At 34.1% G+C, this 21,369-nt stretch overlaps 1 protein-coding gene across 5 annotated transcripts in view; it reads right to left on the reverse strand.

The window, feature by feature from the left end:
• LOC126887424 (uncharacterized) overlaps positions 1-21,369 on the reverse strand; it is a 60,368-nt gene that overhangs the window by 16,522 nt on the left and 22,477 nt on the right. For 3 of the 5 annotated variants that reach the window (XM_050654944.1, XM_050654945.1, XM_050654948.1), the window contains 7 exons: positions 19,982-20,104; positions 19,236-19,393; positions 14,096-14,276; positions 12,263-12,449; positions 3,083-3,165; positions 2,971-3,001; positions 1,382-1,585 (listed from right to left, as the gene is read on the reverse strand). In XM_050654944.1, coding sequence (XP_050510901.1) covers positions 1,382-1,585; positions 2,971-3,001; positions 3,083-3,165; positions 12,263-12,449; positions 14,096-14,276; positions 19,236-19,393; positions 19,982-20,104 — 967 coding nt within the window. The remainder of the gene's footprint in view (positions 1-1,381; positions 1,586-2,970; positions 3,002-3,082; positions 3,166-12,262; positions 12,450-14,095; positions 14,277-19,235; positions 19,394-19,981; positions 20,105-21,369) is intronic. The other 2 variants (XM_050654947.1, XM_050654946.1) reach the window with 2 other exon arrangements.

Here is a 21,369-nt window from a genome sequence, read left to right on the forward strand (position 1 = left end):
ATACTTACTTTTTGAGTTATTTGCGAAAAACCGTCTGCAAACGTGGTTATTTTGGTGGAAAAAACTTTATAGAACAAAAGTTGCTTAGAATTAGTCATTTTATCCATTTCCGGACTTATTTCGAACATATATTTTTCAACCCCAAAAGGGGGTGAAACTCACCCCTAGGGCAAAAGCACACATCGGCACAATATCACTTTTTTGCTTTGACTTGTTAGCTCTGTGTATGCCAAATTTAATGTCAATCCAAGCGGTTCTTTAAAATTTAGAGGTTTTGCAATATTTTACCTTTAAAGAACGTACTAGCTTCTCTTCGTAACCATAATCTCCATTGTTGTAATTCGTGATTCACTGTTATACCCTTCAGTCGCGTATTGTGTCCTGCGAAGCTCCATTTTAATTTGGCAGCATGTTCTCCTGCATCTTTTACTTTGGTTTCGTTTCTAATCAATTATTTGTTTTTTTTTGTCTATAAGTCTCACTCCGAGCATTGATCTTTCCATCGCTCTTTGTGCCTTTACAATGTTATCCATATTGGTCTTGGTGAGAGTCCACGTGTGTAAACCATAAGTGAGCATAGGAAGGATACACTGATCGTAAACTCTGGTTTTCGAATATAAAATTTTATTTTAGTGTTTTTCAAAATCCAACTCAGTTTTCCAAATCCTGTCCACACTAACGTTAGTGTTCTGATAATTTCGGCTGTTTGACTTTCTTTGTTAACTTTCATTGTATTATCTGCCCCAGGTAGATGTATTCGTATTTTTCTAATGTTCAGGATATTCGCCATTATTTTTGTTTTTTCCAAGTTCATCTTAAGACCTACTTTCCATGAAGCTTGAAATACCTAGTTGCGTTATCATGGTCTGTAATTCTTCGAAGCTTGTAGCGAATATTACATTGTCATCAGCATATGTCAAATGACTCAGTTTTCTTCCATTAACATTTATTCCTTTATCTGCCCAGTTAATATCTTTAAACACGCCCAGTCCCAGTGTAAATAGCTTTCTTGAGATAACGTCTCCTTAGCGAAATCCTCTGTTGATTGGTATAGCTCCGGTTTTCTCATCTATTTGTAGTTTCATTGTAGCTTTCTTGTAAATATTATGTATGTGCATTCTGTATCGGGAATATATCCTGCAGTTATTCGTAGCTCTCTTTCTATTGTCCAAAGTTCCATGGAGTCGAATGCCTTTTTATAATCAACGAAGCCAATGTGTAAGTAATATTTTTTTACATTGTTTATTTGCAGGGATACGTAACTTACTTCAGATTGTCGTTTTTATAAAAATTCACTCTCAATATTTTTTTCGTTTTGCGCCTAAAGAAGTGTAACAAAAATTTAAGCAAAGGGTTCTCTGTTAAATTATATTTTACTTACTTCGCTAATTTTGTGTTTCTTATGCGGTTGAATAGATCCAGCTGATATTATAGACGACTTTTCGTCTAATTCACTTTTTCTTAAGTTGACTATTTCATCCACAGTACCAGGAATATTCTCAGATAGGTTCTTCTTCTGCTGTAGCCCAAATTTTTGATCATAGTTTATATTTTGAAGGTATTGAGCAAGTTTTGTTTCTTGACTCTATATAGATATTATTTTGTGTATACAAGTTGGGAAAGAATCTAACGTTGGTATGCTCTTTCGATGGGAGAAACAGAGAAAAACGTAGGTATTTAATATGTAGGTATTTAAAACGGAATAGAAGATATAGTCATTTATTAAAGTAACCATTTTGATGCTGTTAAAAGATGAGACTGAAGGTTTATTCAGGGTAAAAGTAGTAGAAGAATTGAACTGGAACACGTAAGGGCGTCATAATAATAATACAATCGAAAAGTTTGCCTGTTATTATTAGAGATACCTACCACAATTGGATGGCTTAGAAAGACTTTAGAAAAGAAGAAGATTAAAGAGCCTTGGTTAGGGATGGCGGTTGTTAACAAAACAACCGGTTTTCGGTTATACCGGTTTTTTACTTACGGGAAAAACCGAGTAAAAAAACCGGTTATACTATCCCGAAAGGTTACAAGGTTACTTTTACATTGCACTTTAGTTTGCGAATACCTACTTCATTCGAATCGATATCAATATTATCGATATCGATACTATCGAATACCAAGATAATCAATCAATATAATAAACGGCGTCGGCGTTGTATTGGGTATTGCGTAGTAGGATAGGGTAGGGGGAACCATGATACTATAAATAACAAGATAATATATTACCCATTCGGAACTCGTGACGTAACTGGAGACCGGCAAGTTCGTAATGGTTCGTAATCATTCGTAATGTCCGATTACTTTGAATTGTTCGCGGTTGTATTTTATATTTTATCTTTGACAGTTATTTTGACTGGAATCCCGACACTAAATTTTTTTCGAATACATTGAAGTTTAATTTTATTTTGCTAATTGAATAATTTCATCACATAATGTATACAAATCCCATTAACTTTAACAAAAATTCAAATTTAACTTCCGGTCTCCAGTTACGTCATCAATGCGCGAACTCGGACGTATTTGCGCTACGGGAAAATACTATCTCTTTATTTATAGTTATAGTATTATGGGGTAAACCGGAACTGAGTACTATTTCGGTGACTTTCAAACAGTACTTCCGCTTGCAACTCTGTAACCGGAAGTCCGATGTAAAGTTTCTCACCTTTAATACTATCCTTGGGCTATAGGCTTATATTCTACACCTCATTTTTTTCCTTCTATGTAGTCTAATGACGGAGGAGTTGTTTATAATGTCTCTGGGACAAATAGACATGGATAGGATAATTCAACGTTTTCAATGAAACGAATTGGTTTGGTGGCCCAGCCGCCCAGTCTGCCTATATGTTTTGTACCGTTTTAAATACACATTTAATACGTCTCCCTCTGTTGCGCCCATTGAAAACGCATACCAACGTTAGATTCTTTCCCAACCTGTATATTATATAAAATAATACTTATATAACTTACCTGCTTGAGACTATCGAATTTGTCCATAACTCTGAAAAATACTGAATATAAAATAAACAGTATTTATTATTTGAAAATATACATAGACATAATACTAATAAAGCTTTATTACCTTTGCGAATCCATAACCATTACATTAGATTGCATTGAACATTCCGAATGTACGGAAGAATATATTAGGTCACCAGGATTTTCCTAAAACAAAGAATTAAAAACCGTTAATAAAAAAATCTCTAAAATTCTCTACAATATAATAGGTATCTACGTACGTAATAAAAATTATTGTTGTATTTTAAGATGTGTATAACTATATAGGTATTTCCGTACAAAGAATTTCCACAATTTACACTCTATTCCTTCACTCAACTGTTTTCTCCAGTTCTTTCTGTTTTTTCAGTCCCGTCCTACAGGATTTTTCTTTCCATTGCTTTATCCATTTCATCTCTGAAATATCTTAGGGGTCTGCCTATCTTCCTTTATCTGACATGTCTGCTCTTCTGACATGTTCGTACCAAGTTAATATCTTCTATTCTATGTAGTCTCTTATATCTTAGTCACCCCCATTGTTTTCTTAATCTCGATGTTATTTATTCTATCTCTTCTTGTTATTCTGCAGCTTTCCCTTAGGAATTCCATTTCTGTTGCTCTTATTTTGTTTTTTGCTTTGCTTACTTATTATCCAATTTGCAAACCCATGAGTCAGGATAGTTCTTGATATGGTGCTATATATTCTTCTTTTTGATCAGACGGGGTCGTGAATTGTAAGTTTTTGAATTCCCTCTTGTCTTCTTCGCTTCAGCATCCATCTGGTTTGCAATTTTTAGAAGCCATGGAGGTGATACCAGGGAAATGGACCAATAAGTTTTCAATTAAAAATCTTTTAGTAATATTTTTAATATTTTTCAATATTATTAATGTTTCTATTAGGTTGAAAACTTTGCCTTTCAGTTGCCAGATGACGCCAGTCACCTACTCCATAAACGTCAGTTGCAATGCGGGGATAAGCTTTCGTAGTTTTGTCACTTCGGGCATAAAGCAGCAAACCTACGCCTCTCTGATGATGACTCCAAATAGAGTCGAGAATCGTCGATTTAGAGTGCTGGTTTGCGCTCCCTGTTCTAAGTGAAAAATAAGACGGTTTTGCCTTCGCATTGCAACTGAATAAAAATGGAATTTTTATTTTATTTATTTATATCTAATTGAATATTTATTTCTAATTGAAAAGTAAAATTGTTTTGCCTTCGCATTGCAACTGAATAAAAATGGTATACATTTTTATTTTATAGTCGTATTACTCCGTAGAGTAACTAGGTACATTTTTCCGTTAGAACTTTACCAGCTGCAGACGGGGGATGTGAATTGGATAGTGTAGAATTCCTTTCCTCTCGTCTTCACTGCAGCATCCATTTGACTTGCAAATTGTAGAAGTCTTGGAGGCGTCACCAAGAAAGTGTACCAATAAGTTTTCAATTTAAAAATCTTTTAGTAATATTTTTAATATTTTCAATATTAATAATTTACTATTAGGATTGAAAACTACTTCGTCTTTCAATGCCAGATGGCGCTAGCCACCTACTATCATCACTTCAGTTGCAATGGGTGGGAAAACCTCTCGATACGAATCAGTTAAAATATGGAGAACAGTGCCTACATTCCTTCCGATGAAGGCTGCAATAAGAGCCGAAAATCGCGATTCAAGGGACTGGACTGCACTCCGTATTCTAATTGAAAAGTAAGATTGTTTTGCCTTCGCATTGCAACTGAATAAAAATGGTATACATTTTTATTTTATAGTCGTATTACTCCGTAGAGTAACTAGGTGCATTTTTCCGTTGGAACTTTACCAGCTGCAGACGGAGGATGTGAATTGGATAGTGTAGAATTCCTTTCCTCTCGTCTTCACTGCAGCATCCATTTGACTTGCAAATTGTAGAAGTCTTGGAGGTGTCACCAGGAAAGTGTACCAATAAGTTTTCAATTTAAAAATCTTTTAGTAATATTTTTAATATTTTCAATTTTAATAATTTACTATTAGGATTGAAAACTACTTCGTCTTTCAATGCCAGATGGCGCTAGCCACCTACTATCATCACTTCAGTTGCAATGGGTGGGAAAACCTCTCGATACGAATCAGTTAAAATATGGAGAACAGTGCCTACATTCCTTCCGATGAAGGCTGCAATAAGAGCCGAAAATCGCGATTCAAGGGACTGGACTGCACTCCGTATTCTAATTGAAAAGTAAGATTGTTTTGCCTTCGCATTGCAACTGAATAAAAATGGTATACATTTTTATTTTATAGTCGTATTACTCCGTAGAGTAACTAGGTACATTTTTCCGTTAGAACTTTACCAGCTGCAGACGGGGGATGTGAATTGGATAGTGTAGAATTCCTTTCCTCTCGTCTTCACTGCAGCATCCATTTGACTTGCAAATTGTAGAAGTCTTGGAGGCGTCACCAGGAAAGTGTACCAATAAGTTTTCAATTTAAAAATCTTTTAGTAATATTTTTAATATTTTCAATTTTAATAATTTACTATTAGGATTGAAAACTACTTCGTCTTTCAATGCCAGATGGCGCTAGCCACCTACTATCATCACTTCAGTTGCAATGGGTGGGAAAACCTCTCGATACGAATCAGTTAAAATATGGAGAACAGTGCCTACATTCCTTCCGATGAAGGCTCCAATAAGAGCCGAAAATCGCGATTCAAGGGACTGGACTGCACTCCGTATTGTAATTGAAAAGTAAGATTGTTTTGCCTTCGCATTGCAACATTTTTATTTTATTTTATTCTTCTTTTTGATTTTATACTGTTCTTATCCCACAGTACGGGGTTCAATTGTCATATGTAGTCTTGTGCTTATCCTAGTCTATTTGTTATTTCTGCGTCAGTTGTTCCTTTGTTTGATAGGATGAAACATAAATACTTAAACTTGTCTGTTCCTTTGATTTGTTTGCCTTCGTCTCTTTCCAACTGTTTTATTTCTGTATTCTCCGTTGTTAGGCATTCAGTTTACTTTAGGTTTATTTCCATTCCATTCTCTATTCCTTTTCCAGTTTTCCTGTCATAAAGCTAGCTGAGGTCATCTTCGTCTTGTGCAATCACTATTTGGTTTTCAGCAAAATTAACGCTTGTTTCACATTATAATAATTTTGACCGTGCGATGGTTAAAATCTACATAGTAGCTCGAGCAATTATATGGAATCTTTCTCCTTCACCGCTTGAAACATTCGATCGCACGGTCAAAATTCTTATAATGTGAAACAAGCGTTATAGTATATACCTAGGCATTCGTTTTTTGCTGGTATGCCTATTCCTTCGTATTTTTTTCCATAATTTCAGGTTTTTTTCCAGAAATATTTTAAACAGGGTAGGGGATGTGGAGCAGCCCTGTAGCAGCCTCAGTTTGATTTATAAAAAATCCTAAGTTTCTAATATTCAGGAAAGTTTTTTATAAATGAAAGTAAGTTTCTATGGAATAAAAGAAACACAAAATGCTTAGTGTATAGTCTAATTGTGGCTTTATTACTTATTACTCTGATACAGAAAAGGTTAGAGCAAATTTTAATAAAATGAGAAGAGGGCTCTGTATCAGAAATTTGAAGTTAGAACTAAGAGTTATGTTGGCTAGATGCTACGTTTTCTAGACTTTGTTTTATGGAATTGAAGCTTGGACCTTGAATGCGGCATCAATGAAAAAACTGGAATCATTCGAGTTGTGGGTGTATAGAAGAATTCTGAAAAGATCATGGAGAGAACACGTCAACAACAAAGATGTTCTGAGAAAAATAAATAAAGAAGTGGAAGTCTTAAATACAATCAAAACCAGAAAATTGGAATATCTCGGACATATTACACGTGGATAGAGATACAACTTGCTCCAATTGATTATGCAGGGAAAGATCCAAGAGAAAAACATAGGGAGACGTAATATCAAACATGTACATCAAATGAACTTTTCAGAGCAGCCGTCTCTAAAATCCGAATAGCTATGATGATTGCCGACCTCCGTCGCGGAGATGGCACTTAAAGAAGAAGAAGATTTATTTATTTGTTTGTTTATTTTATGAATTTACTAATATTCTATAAAGACGGAATAACTGCAGAGATGCTGAAATATGGTGGAAAAGTGGTAATTAATACTCTCCATCCCCTTTTTAACAAAATATTAAAAGAAAGAAAAATCCCAAACACCTGGAAGGAATCCGTAACCATTTTCCTACACAAGAAAGGGGACAAAGTAGATATAAGAAAACTACCGTCCTATAACACTCCTCAATGTAATGTATAAACTCCTAACAAAAATTTTATCCAATAGATTGACGACAAAATTTGACGAATACCAGTCGAAACAACAAGCTGGTTTAAGAAAGGGATTTAGCACAAGTTACCATTTTTTATTAAGTATGAAAATCCTTATAGAACGAGCAAATGAATACCACATCCCTCTATATATAGCGTTCATAGATTTCGAAAAGGCTTTTGACATTGTCGAACATTGGGCAGTGAAAAGTTCTTTGATTAAAAGCAGAATTGACCACAGATATACAGACCTAATAGCCAATATATATAAAGAAGCCACAACAACAATTAAAGTGTACGAAGGAACACAATCAATTCAAATAAATAGAGGCGTAAGACAGGGTGACACAATATCACCGAAACTTTTCAATCAGGCTCTGTAAGATATCTTTAAAAGATTAGAATGGGAAGAAAAAGGTATAAAAATTTGTGGACAACGCTTGAACCACCTAAGGTACGCCGATGACATCGTATTGATAACCGATAAAAAAGAAGAATTGTTTGAAATGATGAAAGAACTGGACATACAAGCGGGAAAGATAGGCCTTAATATGAATTACAGCAAGACCATAATCATAAAAGCAAATACAGATGAGGACATCACAATCAGGATCGGACAAGATGAAATAAATCTAGTTCACGATTATACAGGGTGTCCCAAAAGTAGTGGAACGGTCGAATATTTCGCGAACTAAACATCGGATCGAAAAACTGAAAAATACGTTTTCAATCATTTTCAAAAATCTATCCAACGACACCAAACACCAACCCCCACTACATCCCCTGGAGGTGGGGTGGAGGGTAACTTTAAAATCTCAAATGGAAACCCATAGTTTTTCTTGCCGATTTGGATTCGTTACGTAAAAGTAACCAACTTTTATTCAATACATTTTTTCGAACTGTGGATAGATGGCGCTATAATTGAGAAAAACGATTTATCCTGATACCATAGGTAAATTATAGAAATGGTCTAATATCTCGAGAAATACACTTCCAAATGAGAAACCAAAAAAAAGTTTTTAATACTTTTCGAAAACCTCTCGAATAACACTAAACATGACCCTCCAACCCACCCCCTGGAGGTGGGGTGGGGGGGTAACTTTAAAATCTTAAATAGCAACCCACACTTTTTATTACAGATTCAGATTCGTCATGAAAAATTAAGCAATATTTATTCGAAACATTTTTTAGAATTGTTGATAGATGGCGCTTTAATTGGAAAAATACGATTTATTAGCGCCATCTATCAGCAATATTAAAAAATGTTTCGAATAAATGTTGCTTAATTTTTCATGACAAATTCTAATCTGCATTAAAAAGTGGGGGTTGCTATTTAAGATTTTAAATTTACCCCCCACCCCACCTCCAGGGGTGGGTTGGAGGGTCATTTTTGGTGCTTGTCGATAGGTTTTCGAAAATTATTAAAAACCTGTTTTTTGGTTTCTCCTTTGGAAGTGTATTTCTCGAGATATTAGACCGTTTCTATAATTTACCTATGGTATCAGGATAAATCGTTTTTCACAATTATAGCGCCATCTATCCACAGTTCGAAAAAATGCCTTGAATAAAAGTTGCTTACTTTTACGTAACGAATCGAAATCTGCAAGAAAAACTAGGGGTTTCTATTTGAGATTTTAAAGTTACCCCCCACCCCACCTCCAGGGGGTGTAGTGGGGGTTGGTGTTTGGTGTCATTGGATAGATTTTTGAAAATGATTGAACACGTATTTTTCAGTTTTTCGATCCGATGTTTAGTTCGCGAAATATTCGACCGTTCCACTACTTTTGGGACACCCTATATATATCTGGGTCAAATTATAAAACTTAACAAGGAAAACCAAACAGCAGAGATCAAAAGACGAGTTAGACTGGCATGGGCGGCATTTGGAAAACTAAGCTACATCTTTAAAAACAAAAGATATTCACAACATCTTAAGACCAAAGTGTACAATCAATGCGTACTCACTGTTCTCACTTACGGTTCTCAAACGTGGACGTTTACGAAAGCAAACATGGACAAGATCATAAAAACGCAAAAAGCAATGGAAAGGCAAAGGTTGCACACAACACTAATAGATAAAAAGGGAAACGAGTGGATAAGAGAGAAAACGAAAGTTAGGGATGTTAGCCAAGAAGTTGCAAAGTTGAAATGGAGATTTGCAGGACACACTATAAGACAAAAAGAAGACCGATTGAACAAAATTCTCATAAATTGGAGACCGTGGGAATATAAACGAAGCAGAGGAAGGCCACAAATGAGATGGGCAGATGATATCAAGAAGCACGTGGGCTCTAGGTGGATAACTATAGCAACAAACAGATAAGGATGGAAAAGGATTGGGGAGGCCTATGTCCAAAGATGGACCGAAGTAGGCTAATTAGATAGATGGATAGATAGATAGATAGATAGATAGATAGATAGATAGATAGATAGATAGATAGATAGATAGATAGATAGATAGATAGATAGATAGATAGATAGATAGATAGATAGATAGATAGATAGATAGATAGATAGATAGATAGATAGATAGATAGATAGATAGATAGATAGATAGATAGATAGATAGATAGATAGATAGATAGATAGATAGATAGATAGATAGATAGATAGATAGATAGATAGATAGATAGATAGATAGATAGATAGATAGATAGATAGATAGATAGATAGATAGATAGATAGATAGATAGATAGATAGATAGATAGATAGATAGATAGATAGATAGATAGATAGATAGATAGATAGATAGATAGATAGATAGATAGATAGATAGATAGATAGATAGATAGATAGATAGATAGATAGATAGATAGATAGATAGATAGATAGATAGATAGATAGATAGATAGATAGATAGATAGATAGATAGATAGATAGATAGATAGATAGATAGATAGATAGATAGATAGATAGATAGATAGATAGATAGATAGATAGATAGATAGATAGATAGATAGATAGATAGATAGATAGATAGATAGATAGATAGATAGATAGATAGATAGATAGATAGATAGATAGATAGATAGATAGATAGATAGATAGATAGATAGATAGATAGATAGATAGATAGATAGATAGATAGATAGATAGATAGATAGATAGATAGATAGATAGATAGATAGATAGATAGATAGATAGATAGATAGATAGATAGATAGATAGATAGATAGATAGATAGATAGATAGATAGATAGATAGATAGATAGATAGATAGATAGATAGATAGATAGATAGATAGATAGATAGATAGATAGATAGATAGATAGATAGATAGATAGATAGATAGATAGATAGATAGATAGATAGATAGATAGATAGATAGATAGATAGATAGATAGATAGATAGATAGATAGATAGATAGATAGATAGATAGATAGATAGATAGATAGATAGATAGATAGATAGATAGATAGATAGATAGATAGATAGATAGATAGATAGATAGATAGATAGATAGATAGATAGATAGATAGATAGATAGATAGATAGATAGATAGATAGATAGATAGATAGATAGATAGATAGATAGATAGATAGATAGATAGATAGATAGATAGATAGATAGATAGATAGATAGATAGATAGATAGATAGATAGATAGATAGATAGATAGATAGATAGATAGATAGATAGATAGATAGATAGATAGATAGATAGATAGATAGATAGATAGATAGATAGATAGATAGATAGATAGATAGATAGATAGATAGATAGATAGATAGATAGATAGATAGATAGATAGATAGATAGATAGATAGATAGATAGATAGATAGATAGATAGATAGATAGATAGATAGATAGATAGATAGATAGATAGATAGATAGATAGATAGATAGATAGATAGATAGATAGATAGATAGATAGATAGATAGATAGATAGATAGATAGATAGATAGATAGATAGATAGATAGATAGATAGATAGATAGATAGATAGATAGATAGATAGATAGATAGATAGATAGATAGATAGATAGATAGATAGATAGATAGATAGATAGATAGATAGATAGATAGATAGATAGATAGATAGATAGATAGATAGATAGATAGATAGATAGATAGATAGATAGATAGATAGATAGATAGATAGATAGATAGATAGATAGATAGATAGATAGATAGATAGATAGATAGATAGATAGATAGATAGATAGATAGATAGATAGATAGATAGATAGATAGATAGATAGATAGATAGATAGATAGATAGATAGATAGATAGATAGATAGATAGATAGATAGATAGATAGATAGATAGATAGATAGATAGATAGATAGATAGATAGATAGATAGATAGATAGATAGATAGATAGATAGATAGATAGATAGATAGATAGATAGATAGATAGATAGATAGATAGATAGATAGATAGATAGATAGATAGATAGATAGATAGATAGATAGATAGATAGATAGATAGATAGATAGATAGATAGATAGATAGATAGATAGATAGATAGATAGATAGATAGATAGATAGATAGATAGATAGATAGATAGATAGATAGATAGATAGATACAGTAGAAAAAATGAAAGAATACCCATGAACGAACATATAGAACACGCTGTATTTTCCTGTCACCGTCTCACACAAAAAATTGGCCAGCGCGAGTACATGTAATAATTATTGTTACATGTACTTGCACTGGACAATTTTCTTTGTGTCACGGTGACAGGAAAATACAGCGTGTTTTGTATGTTTGTTCATGGGTATTCTTTCATTTTTCCGACTGTAGATAGATAGATAGATAGATAAATAGATAGATAGATAGATAGATAGATAGATAGATAGATAGATAGATAGATAGATAGATAGATAGATAGATAGATAGATAGATAGATAGATAGATAGATAGATAGATAGATAGATGGAGACTAATATTCTACTTTTTGATCTATTTTCAAACAAAAAAATTAGGAAAGTAAAACAATAATATAATGTATTAACCAGTTAAACAATAATTTACCTGTTGCGGATCATCACATGGAGATACATCGTTAATAACCTCTTCATTAACTGATGAATATGATTCATCCGTATCAAGGACCATAGAACCTGAATCTTCTTCAAAAATATCATCGTCCGCATATGCTCCAGATGCAACAGGCCGGATGGAGGCAGAAACCGGTACAACTAATAATTCTGTATAGTCCCTAAAAAGTAACAAAATCGACGATAATAACGCAAATCAGAGAGAAACAGCCGAAGAAGAATATCAAGATATAAAAAATACATTCATCAGGCGACCAAAGAGGCATTACCAAGAAGCAGACAAAAGAAAAAATCCTGAGTGGTGGAACGAAGGAGTAGAAAATTTAATTAAAGACAAGAAAGCCTACCAAAAGACCGTCTACCAGAAGACCGCAAAATCTATAAAAGACCCAACAGAGCAACGAAGAAGTCGCTAAGAGAAAAAACGAAATGTGGGAAGAGAAATACAAAGAGGTGAACAAATGCTTAGGAGGAACCAAAGTGACACAAGCTTGGAAATTCATAAAAAGCAATAGAAAAGAAAGAAAAAAAGAGGGAAATATAAACCTGATTAATATAAAAAGTGGGAAGAATATTACGAAACACTATTAACAGAAAGTATGCACGAATTTATGGAAGGACCTGACAACATCTTAATAACAGAAAACTCAGAGGTGCATAAGATCAACAAAGAAGAACTGAAAAAGGAATTGAAACAAATGAAAGATGGAAAAATATCCTGACCTGGAGCAGTGGCGGTCTCAAGGGGGGGGCGATGGGGGCGATCGCCCCCCCCCCCCCCCCCCAGAAACCTTAGTTTTCTGAAAAATTGATAAGTTAATATAGATATTAATCCGAAGTGTGAGATCGAACTAATGCATTGCTATTATTGGACAAAATAATCTAACAGTGTGAAAACGTCCGTAGACAGATTATTTTAATAGCCTACGGTTAGTTTTGATATAACGTAACATCAAATACGGTACAGTGACGTTTCTGTAATGTTGTCGTTGAAGTCACAGTGGCAGTGGCAACACTGTATAAATCACAGAGAATAGAACAAATCTTCTTCAGTCAGACGTTCCTTTTTTCCATTCTAATAGACTAATTTGTATTGTATATTTATTGTAAATTTTAACATTTTAGAAGGTAAAATGTGTTTTGAGCTCTTTCAATTCAAGCGTAAAACTAACATTGTCAGACCAAACCTATGAAGTTTGACGTTTGTTCGTGATAAAGTAAAACCACCTAAATCGTCAAAGGTTGAGAAAGATGAGACTTGCTTCAGAGGCTTGCCATTGAAAAATACTATCACCCACAAACCTTTTCTATTAGACTTTGAGTTGTTTTCAATAGTTCTAAATTGGTTTTTGATACAATCACAAGAATACAAAATATATTTTGAATATTTTATTTGTAAGTTAGCCGAACAATATTTACAACAAGCTTTAGAGGCTAGCTTTTTTATTTTTAATTATAGTGTAAAACTGTTTCCACTCATACTAATTGTAATAATAATAATAATCACAACCACTAAGTGACAGTCAGTCCATATTCGGTCCATCAACTGTTCAAATGAATAAAATGCCTTTAAAACTCTCAAAATCTTGCCATATTTTTAAAAATTTTCCGGACTCCCTTTCCGGCTGGGAGGCTGCACCCCCCAGACCCCCCTGCAACAGACCATCGCCCCTCCCAAAATCTGACTCTGAGACCGCCACTGACCTGGAGACATTCCCATCGAGTTAGTGAAACAGGGACCGTAGACAATATAACTGAAAAAGGAATCGAAGTTGATGGGGGAAAACTATAACAAAAGCATACTTACAAATAATTTGCTTCTTCCAGGGAATATATATCCTTAGCCCATTTTATGTGAAGCAGTTCATCTTTAGGTAAAGCCAGTACTAATTTGATATTGACGCCTGATATTTTTAACGTGAGAGCTGTTTTTAAATCGCAAAGGAAAATAACAATGGAATCAATGCCTTTCACTAACTCTTTATGTGCTAAAATGTAAATAAATAAAATTATGAAGTGATTATGAAAGTTAGTATCATTCCTAGAAAAAACTGTTGTGGGAGATGAGTAGACTTAGGCAAATATGCAAATTGCATATTTTGCATATTATCCATAAAAAATGCAAAAAATCTCCAATTCTGCATATTTTTATATAAATGTGCATAAAGTGTATGTAATTTGAAATTTTGGTTGTATAGATACATATATGTATTTTTATATTCATGTAACAAATAGCTTGGAAATCTCAATATTTAAACAAAGTAAGTTATTAATCGAATTAGGACAGAAAACGACAATAAATATCGTTCCTATGCTACCAGATTGACAACAGGTGGAATACTGTCTTTGGTTACAACCTCCCGAAATTTTCAAAAATTATAAATCATACAGGATGCCGAGGTATAGACTCTTTCTGCACTCTCCGATTTAACCAGAGTATTATGCAGCTGCTGCATTTTCGTGGTTCAAAAAAATTGAAAATGTTTATATATTTTAATTAATTTACTCTTTTGTTGAGTACTAAGGAATCTTTCTTGTTGGAACTTTTATACGCTAAGCAGATGGGTTGTGAATTATTTAAAATTCTCTCATCTTAATTTCCTCGGCATCCTGTATGATTTATAATTTTTGAAAATATCAAGAGGTTGTAACCAAAAAAAGTATTCCACCTGTTGTCAATCTGTTGGCATGGGAATGACATTTATTGTCGTTTTCTGTGCTAGTTCGATTGATAACTTACTTTGTTTTTCGGTAGATGGCTCTAGTTCATCCGTGACATTTCGCTCTTTGCAATTAGGAAAGGCCCAAAGTGTGATGCCTGGGGAAATCTGAGAGAAGAGGATATGGGACTACTGATGAGGAGGAAAAAACCTCCGTAAGCGGTATAGACTCTTCCTGCACTCTGCGATTTAACCAGAGAGTATTATGCAGCTGCTGCATTTTCGTGTTGCAAAGAAATTGAAAATGTTTATACATCTCAATATTTATTTTGTTCTATAATCTCTTGGTATCAAAATTTTTGGTATCGTAAAATCGTAACTAATAAAAGACCAAAGTTCCAAAATCTGCCAGTTTATATCTCTACTAGGTATACATTTTTATTTTGACGGTACTTTTAACTTTTGTTGTAAAATAAGCCGTGAACACCTGTCTCTGTAATTGTGGTACTTTGAAAATGCCGAAAATGAACAGTTCAGTGTGATTCATAAAACCAAACTACAGTTTTTCTCAGAAAACTATTACCTCACTGGATTCCTCCAAATTATCATTGTTAGACAGTACATTTTTAATAAAAAAATTTGAATCATTGTGTTAAAACGTTAAAAGTAATAGATGTTGAAAAGTAAACTTTTCAAAAATTTAAACAACCATGGAAAAAATAGTGTTTACCAGGTTCTTTCTGAGCGGTTCAAATATTAGCAGGACATTTTTGGTTCAAGTAAATATTAGCCAACTATTATGGTGAATTTGATAAATGTCTCAGTTACATCACTTGATGTCGAAAGAAATTTTTCTATGTATTCAGATAGAAGCCAGATTTATATTTTTGTTAGAAAAATTTTTTTGTACCATAATTAGAATATCGTTTTTTGTAAATTAAAAAATATTGTAAATATTTTTTATTACATGCATATTTTCTAGATAAACTTGCATATTTTTGAGTAAAACACTGCATATTTATGCGCATATTTAATACCTTTTTATTTGCATATTTGCCTAAGTCTAGAGATGAGTCAGTTTAATCGTTGGTTGGTGCTTTCTAACACCGACCTAAGATACAGCCTAAGGGTAAGAACAGAACTAGTGGGTCGAGGTGGAGGTGGAGGTAAAGATCGCGGTCGACGTCGACATCCAGGTAAAACAAACACATTGTAGTGAATGGAAGAGAACAGAGCAGGTAAGTCGCGGTGGAGGTTTAGCGCGATACCATTCAGGAAGTTTACATCGATGCTTTTTAAAATAAAAATAGTTTGTTTTACATGGATGTCTACTGCGCGGCCTACAAGGATGCCTCCCTGTGATTCGTCCGTTCGAAGCCAAGTTGTCATTACGTGCGCTATCTGAGTTGATACTTTTTATATAATCCCTTTTTTGTATTCAGTTTATTTTTAAATTTCTAAAGTAATTAAATTCAGTAAATTTTTGAAATATGAAGGAGGATCTGATTATTTACAGCTGACATTTCATCACTATCATCACTTGACTGACTCAACATCGCGAAGGCACAGTCTTTTTATCATTCAAATTTCATTAAACTACTTCACTTGATACTGATTCTAGCTCGACTGACAGCGCAGGTGACCTCCTTCTATGTGCTATCGACATCGACTGCGACTTAACTAGTAGCATCCACCGGGACCTACACCTCCACCTCTAGGCCAGGGTAATAAGATAAAAATATACCCTGTTCGTGACACTTCAGCAGCCAGGGTACTGAAGCATTTTTTCGACAGGTAATACCTATAGGAACAAATTGTAACTATTTCCTGCGTAGGATCTGGCGGCCATTTTTATTTATAAACAATTAACTGTCAGAACTTGTCATTTCCCCTTTTTTTCAAGTTGTTGCGACTTGCTTCTACACAGCCATGATGTGCATAAGTCATATTTAGCTCAATGGTACCTAGAGCGTGAAACATTGGATATTTTGTACATCCATATGTAAAATTTGTTCCTAAAGGTAATCCATACGAGAATTTACAAGCTATGTGAAACTCAAATTTCGCCCAACCAGTTCGGGTTCATAAATGCTGTTGGTACGAGAGAGGCTTTGTTTTCAATACAAGTCTTATTCCACAGATGCAGAGACGTAAACTGCGACGTATACGCATGTCTGGTTGATTACGAGAAGGCGTTTGATCGAGTACAACACGCCAAGATGATGCAAATACTAAAAGAAGCAGGAATTAACAACCAAGATCTGAAAATAATTAGAAACCTTTACTGGAATCAGACTGCAAACCTCAGAGTTGACGGTGAACTCACCGAATATGTCAATATCATGCGTGGAGTGAGGCAAGGCTGCATTTTGTCCCCCCTAATTTTCACTCTTTACTCTGAAAGAATATTTATCGAAGCTTTGCACGAAACTGAAAAAGGTATTCTGCTAAACGGGTACCGGCTAAATAATATCAGGTATGCAGATGACATCATAGTATTTGCGGACAACCTAGAAGACCTACAAGTCCTCATGGGCAAAATCACGTATTACAGTCAGCAATATGGACTCAATATAAACGTAAAGAAAACAAAGCTTATGATCGTCAGCAAGAAAAAGATAACAGGTCAACTCTATATCAACCAAACTCCTGTAGAAAGAGTGAGGCACTACAACTACCTCGGCACCATAATAAATGAAGAGTGGACCAATAACCAAGAAATAAGAGCGCGCATCGGAAAAGCTAGATCAATCTTCAACCGTATGGGGGCGTTTTTCAAGAGCCACAACCTTTCTCTTGGTATAAAAGTAAGAATGCTGAGATGTTACGTCTTCTCTGTCCTTTTTTATGGTGTTGAATCATAGACCTTGAACGAGGATATATGCCGAAAATTGGAAGCATTTGAGATGTGGCTATATCGGAGAATTCTTAAAATCCCATGGACTGATCGGGTCACAAATGAGGAGGTTCTTAGAAGAATGGGGAAGAACCGAGAAGTACTAACCACCATCAAATCTCGAAAGTTGGAATACTTTGGACACGTTATGCGAAATGAATCCAGATTTGCCCTCCTACAAGCCATCCTGCAAGGAAAAATATTTGGAAAGCGAGGTCCAGGAAGAAGAAGAACATCCTGGTTAAAGAACCTCAGAACCTGGTTCAACACAACATCTGTGCAGCTTTTCCGCGTTGCTGCAGATAAGGTGAAGATTGCCATGATGATCGCCAACATTCGTCACGGATAGGCACATCAAGAAGAAGATATGTAGTCACATCAATTTTATATGTTCCTATGACGGATTAATTTTAAAGGGTTTTTACCCTAATATTTTTACTTTGGTCGTTAGCAGGTATGATGCAAGAAACACTGATGATGATCGGTCAACCGATTGAAAACTAGTTCTGTTTGATTTATGATGTAGCCCTGTATAGGGATTTTAACAAATATACCTTTTATCATTGATTAAGGTATTGGAACCAGTGATGTGGGAGGGAGCTGACTGAGTCTCTTTCCTTGTCTAACGGTAAACGAAATAAAACAGGAAACTACAGGCTAACAGTATAGTTTGCGATGAATTGACTGGGGCAGCACCTATCAAAGCATCTATTTGTTAATAATTTTTCAGTTTGTAGGAGACAGAAGATCGTATTCGCGTTTTTGAAAGAAGGATAGAGATACTCGGTGAATGTCGCTGATAGAATGCCTCAATTTTTAGTGAAGCATGAGAGATCTTCCCCTAATACCTCAATCAACGCTTTTATAAAGGATTTCATGGTTTTTTGTAATAAATGGTATACAGCCAACTAGGAAATTTTTTCCACGTGGATTTTTAAATGTTAATTATTTCTTGTAATTGGCATACCGGGCAAAGGTGTCTGTTTTCGGTTCAGAGCATCATTACATGCTTTCCTGAAGAGAACAAAAGTTCGAAATGGTCCATAGAAAGATGGTAATGATTTCTGAGTCGAGATTAGATTTCAAATGGTACGGTTTTACTCACGTATTGAGTACTAGGAGACAGATTTGTTGATCTTTGCCTCGGTGAATTGATGTGTTGTGGATTGCAACTATATAGACTCCCCATGTCTCTGCATTCATTACCCTTTATTCCTTGCAAATTTTAGAAGGATGGGGAATAGGTAGATGAGAGAATCTGTTTCCGAATTAAGAAATTCAAAGATTTTATTTTTAAATTATTTATTTGTTTGAAGATGGAGTCGCTTGGGTTTCGTCGTTTCAAGAAAAAAATACTTTACGAGAGGAGAAACTATAAATATGATACTTACTTATGCCATAATGAGATCCGTTAAATTCCGTAGCCGAAATAAATTCAGCTCGTTTTATCATATCAACAAACTCTTCTTTTTCTATAAAGTAATAATTTTTGCCGTCTATTTCGCTTGGTCTCTTTTTTCGTGAAGTATGGCTTACTCCCAATTGTATCCTTTAAAATAAACAATAATCAAGTAATGCCTATACCTATATCCTTTTAGAAAAAAGTTAAGGGATAAAAAAGAAAATCGCGTTTTTTCGCTATTTTTTATATATTTTTGTAAAAAAAATAATTTTTGAATTAGAAAGTGACATTCCGACATATTATTCTGTAAAGCAATGCCTATACCCTTTTGGACAAAAATTATGGAAAAGAAAAATATGCTTTTTGCGTGCCTTGGCAATTTGCCTCTTTTTGCTTCGTTTTTGAATATTTTTTGACGAAAAAAATTATTTTTGATTTTTGAAAGTGACATGGTAGCTCTACGAGGTATTTTCATATTTGGCACAATATAATATTAGTTAAAATGGTTTAAAAATAGAGTTTTGTTCATGAAATATTCTTACCGAATTACACTCGAGCTCTTAAAAATTTCCGATTTGTTTTGCCCTCGTGACAATTTGACATAATTGACATAAATTAAAAGTGTCAAATTGTTACTCGGAATACAAATCGGAAATTTTAGAGCTCTTATGTAATTACTATTGATAATATTTCAGTATTTCACTGAGAAAATATATTACTTGAAAGCTTTATTACCGTCCATATTCTTCAAAAAAGTTGTTAATTGTTATCGTCTTTCTAGATGCAGGTGGACCAATGACTGCTATAACGTTGGGTGGAGGTTGATCATAAGGGAAAACTTGAGGACCAATATTTGACCTACAATAATAATTTTGTAAATTTTGCTGCACAATAATAAATAATATAAATATCTACTTATAAGATATGTTGTGACACTGAGAAGCAGACCAAGAGACACTCCCGAGTATGCCTGCGATCTAAAAGAAGGACTGGTTAAGGTTCTCCATTTCGGCAGGAATAAGCTACAGCTCACCAGTGAAGCTTTCAAGGAAGGTGATGCAATTTGCCTCTACCAACCAACGAGAAGGAAAGGTCTAAGTCCCAAGTTGCAGCAAACTGGGAGGGACTGTACCTGGTTACCAAAAAGATAAACAACCTTGTGCATAGGGTGCTACTGATCCCACGAAGTAAGCTGAAAGTCAACCACTGGAGAAACTGTGTTCTTATGAAGGGCTCCGAGCTGGTTGGTTTTAGAGTGAACAGCCTCAAAGAAGGGGATTCAGGAAACATAGGATGGTGAATGGGTGTAGGAACTCTTCCGGGGCTTAAAGCTAAGCAAGGTGTGGCATATTTTCTATTTCCTCGCCGTATTCTTGTACAGATTCGTATACAGTAACCGCTACGCTACTAGACATATAGATACATTGAGGTAATACATTCCTGGACCCTTCACTTATTGCACTGTTTATTTTTAAGTCTAGAACGTCAAAAAATGTATAAAAACCAATGTAAACATATAAAGTTGACAGTTTATAGAACAGCTGTATTTGACATTGTATTAAAGTTGTAAAAGTTATAAAGTATTATAATATTAAAAGAAAAGATTGTTTAGATTTGATCTACCCAGGTGCTCCGATAAGGAAACGGTTATTCCGAAATACGTATAAGCACATAGTAGAGGCTCTGTACTGTAATCAAATCTAAACCATCTTTTCTTTTTTTTTTAGTTTATACTTTATTCACTTTTGTGAATATTAAAGGAAATAATTCGCTAAAATTATTATCACAGTGAATGACAGGCCGTGAAATGCAATTTTAGATTTCCCTTGTCGAGTGTTTCGCCACTCTGTTATGCTTTATTTTTCCAACTTAAATAGCCCAGAGGATAAAAATCATTTCGAATTTTAATTTCCCGACTTATTATAATATTATTTGTGTTTTAATAAAGTTTTTTTCTACGGCCGTGCTAAAAGAGCCACTTTCACGCACGTATCACGTGAAAGTAAAATACCTTGTAATATGGCATTATAATATATTATAATACATGCAATAAACTTATATTTGGATATTATTTACTAATTTATTTCAAATTTAACTTATTGTGTTCATGTTTTAATGATATA

This window comes from Diabrotica virgifera, chromosome 6 (assembly GCF_917563875.1).
Source record: "Diabrotica virgifera virgifera chromosome 6, PGI_DIABVI_V3a".
In the NCBI taxonomy this organism is placed as follows: domain Eukaryota; kingdom Metazoa; phylum Arthropoda; class Insecta; order Coleoptera; family Chrysomelidae; genus Diabrotica; species Diabrotica virgifera.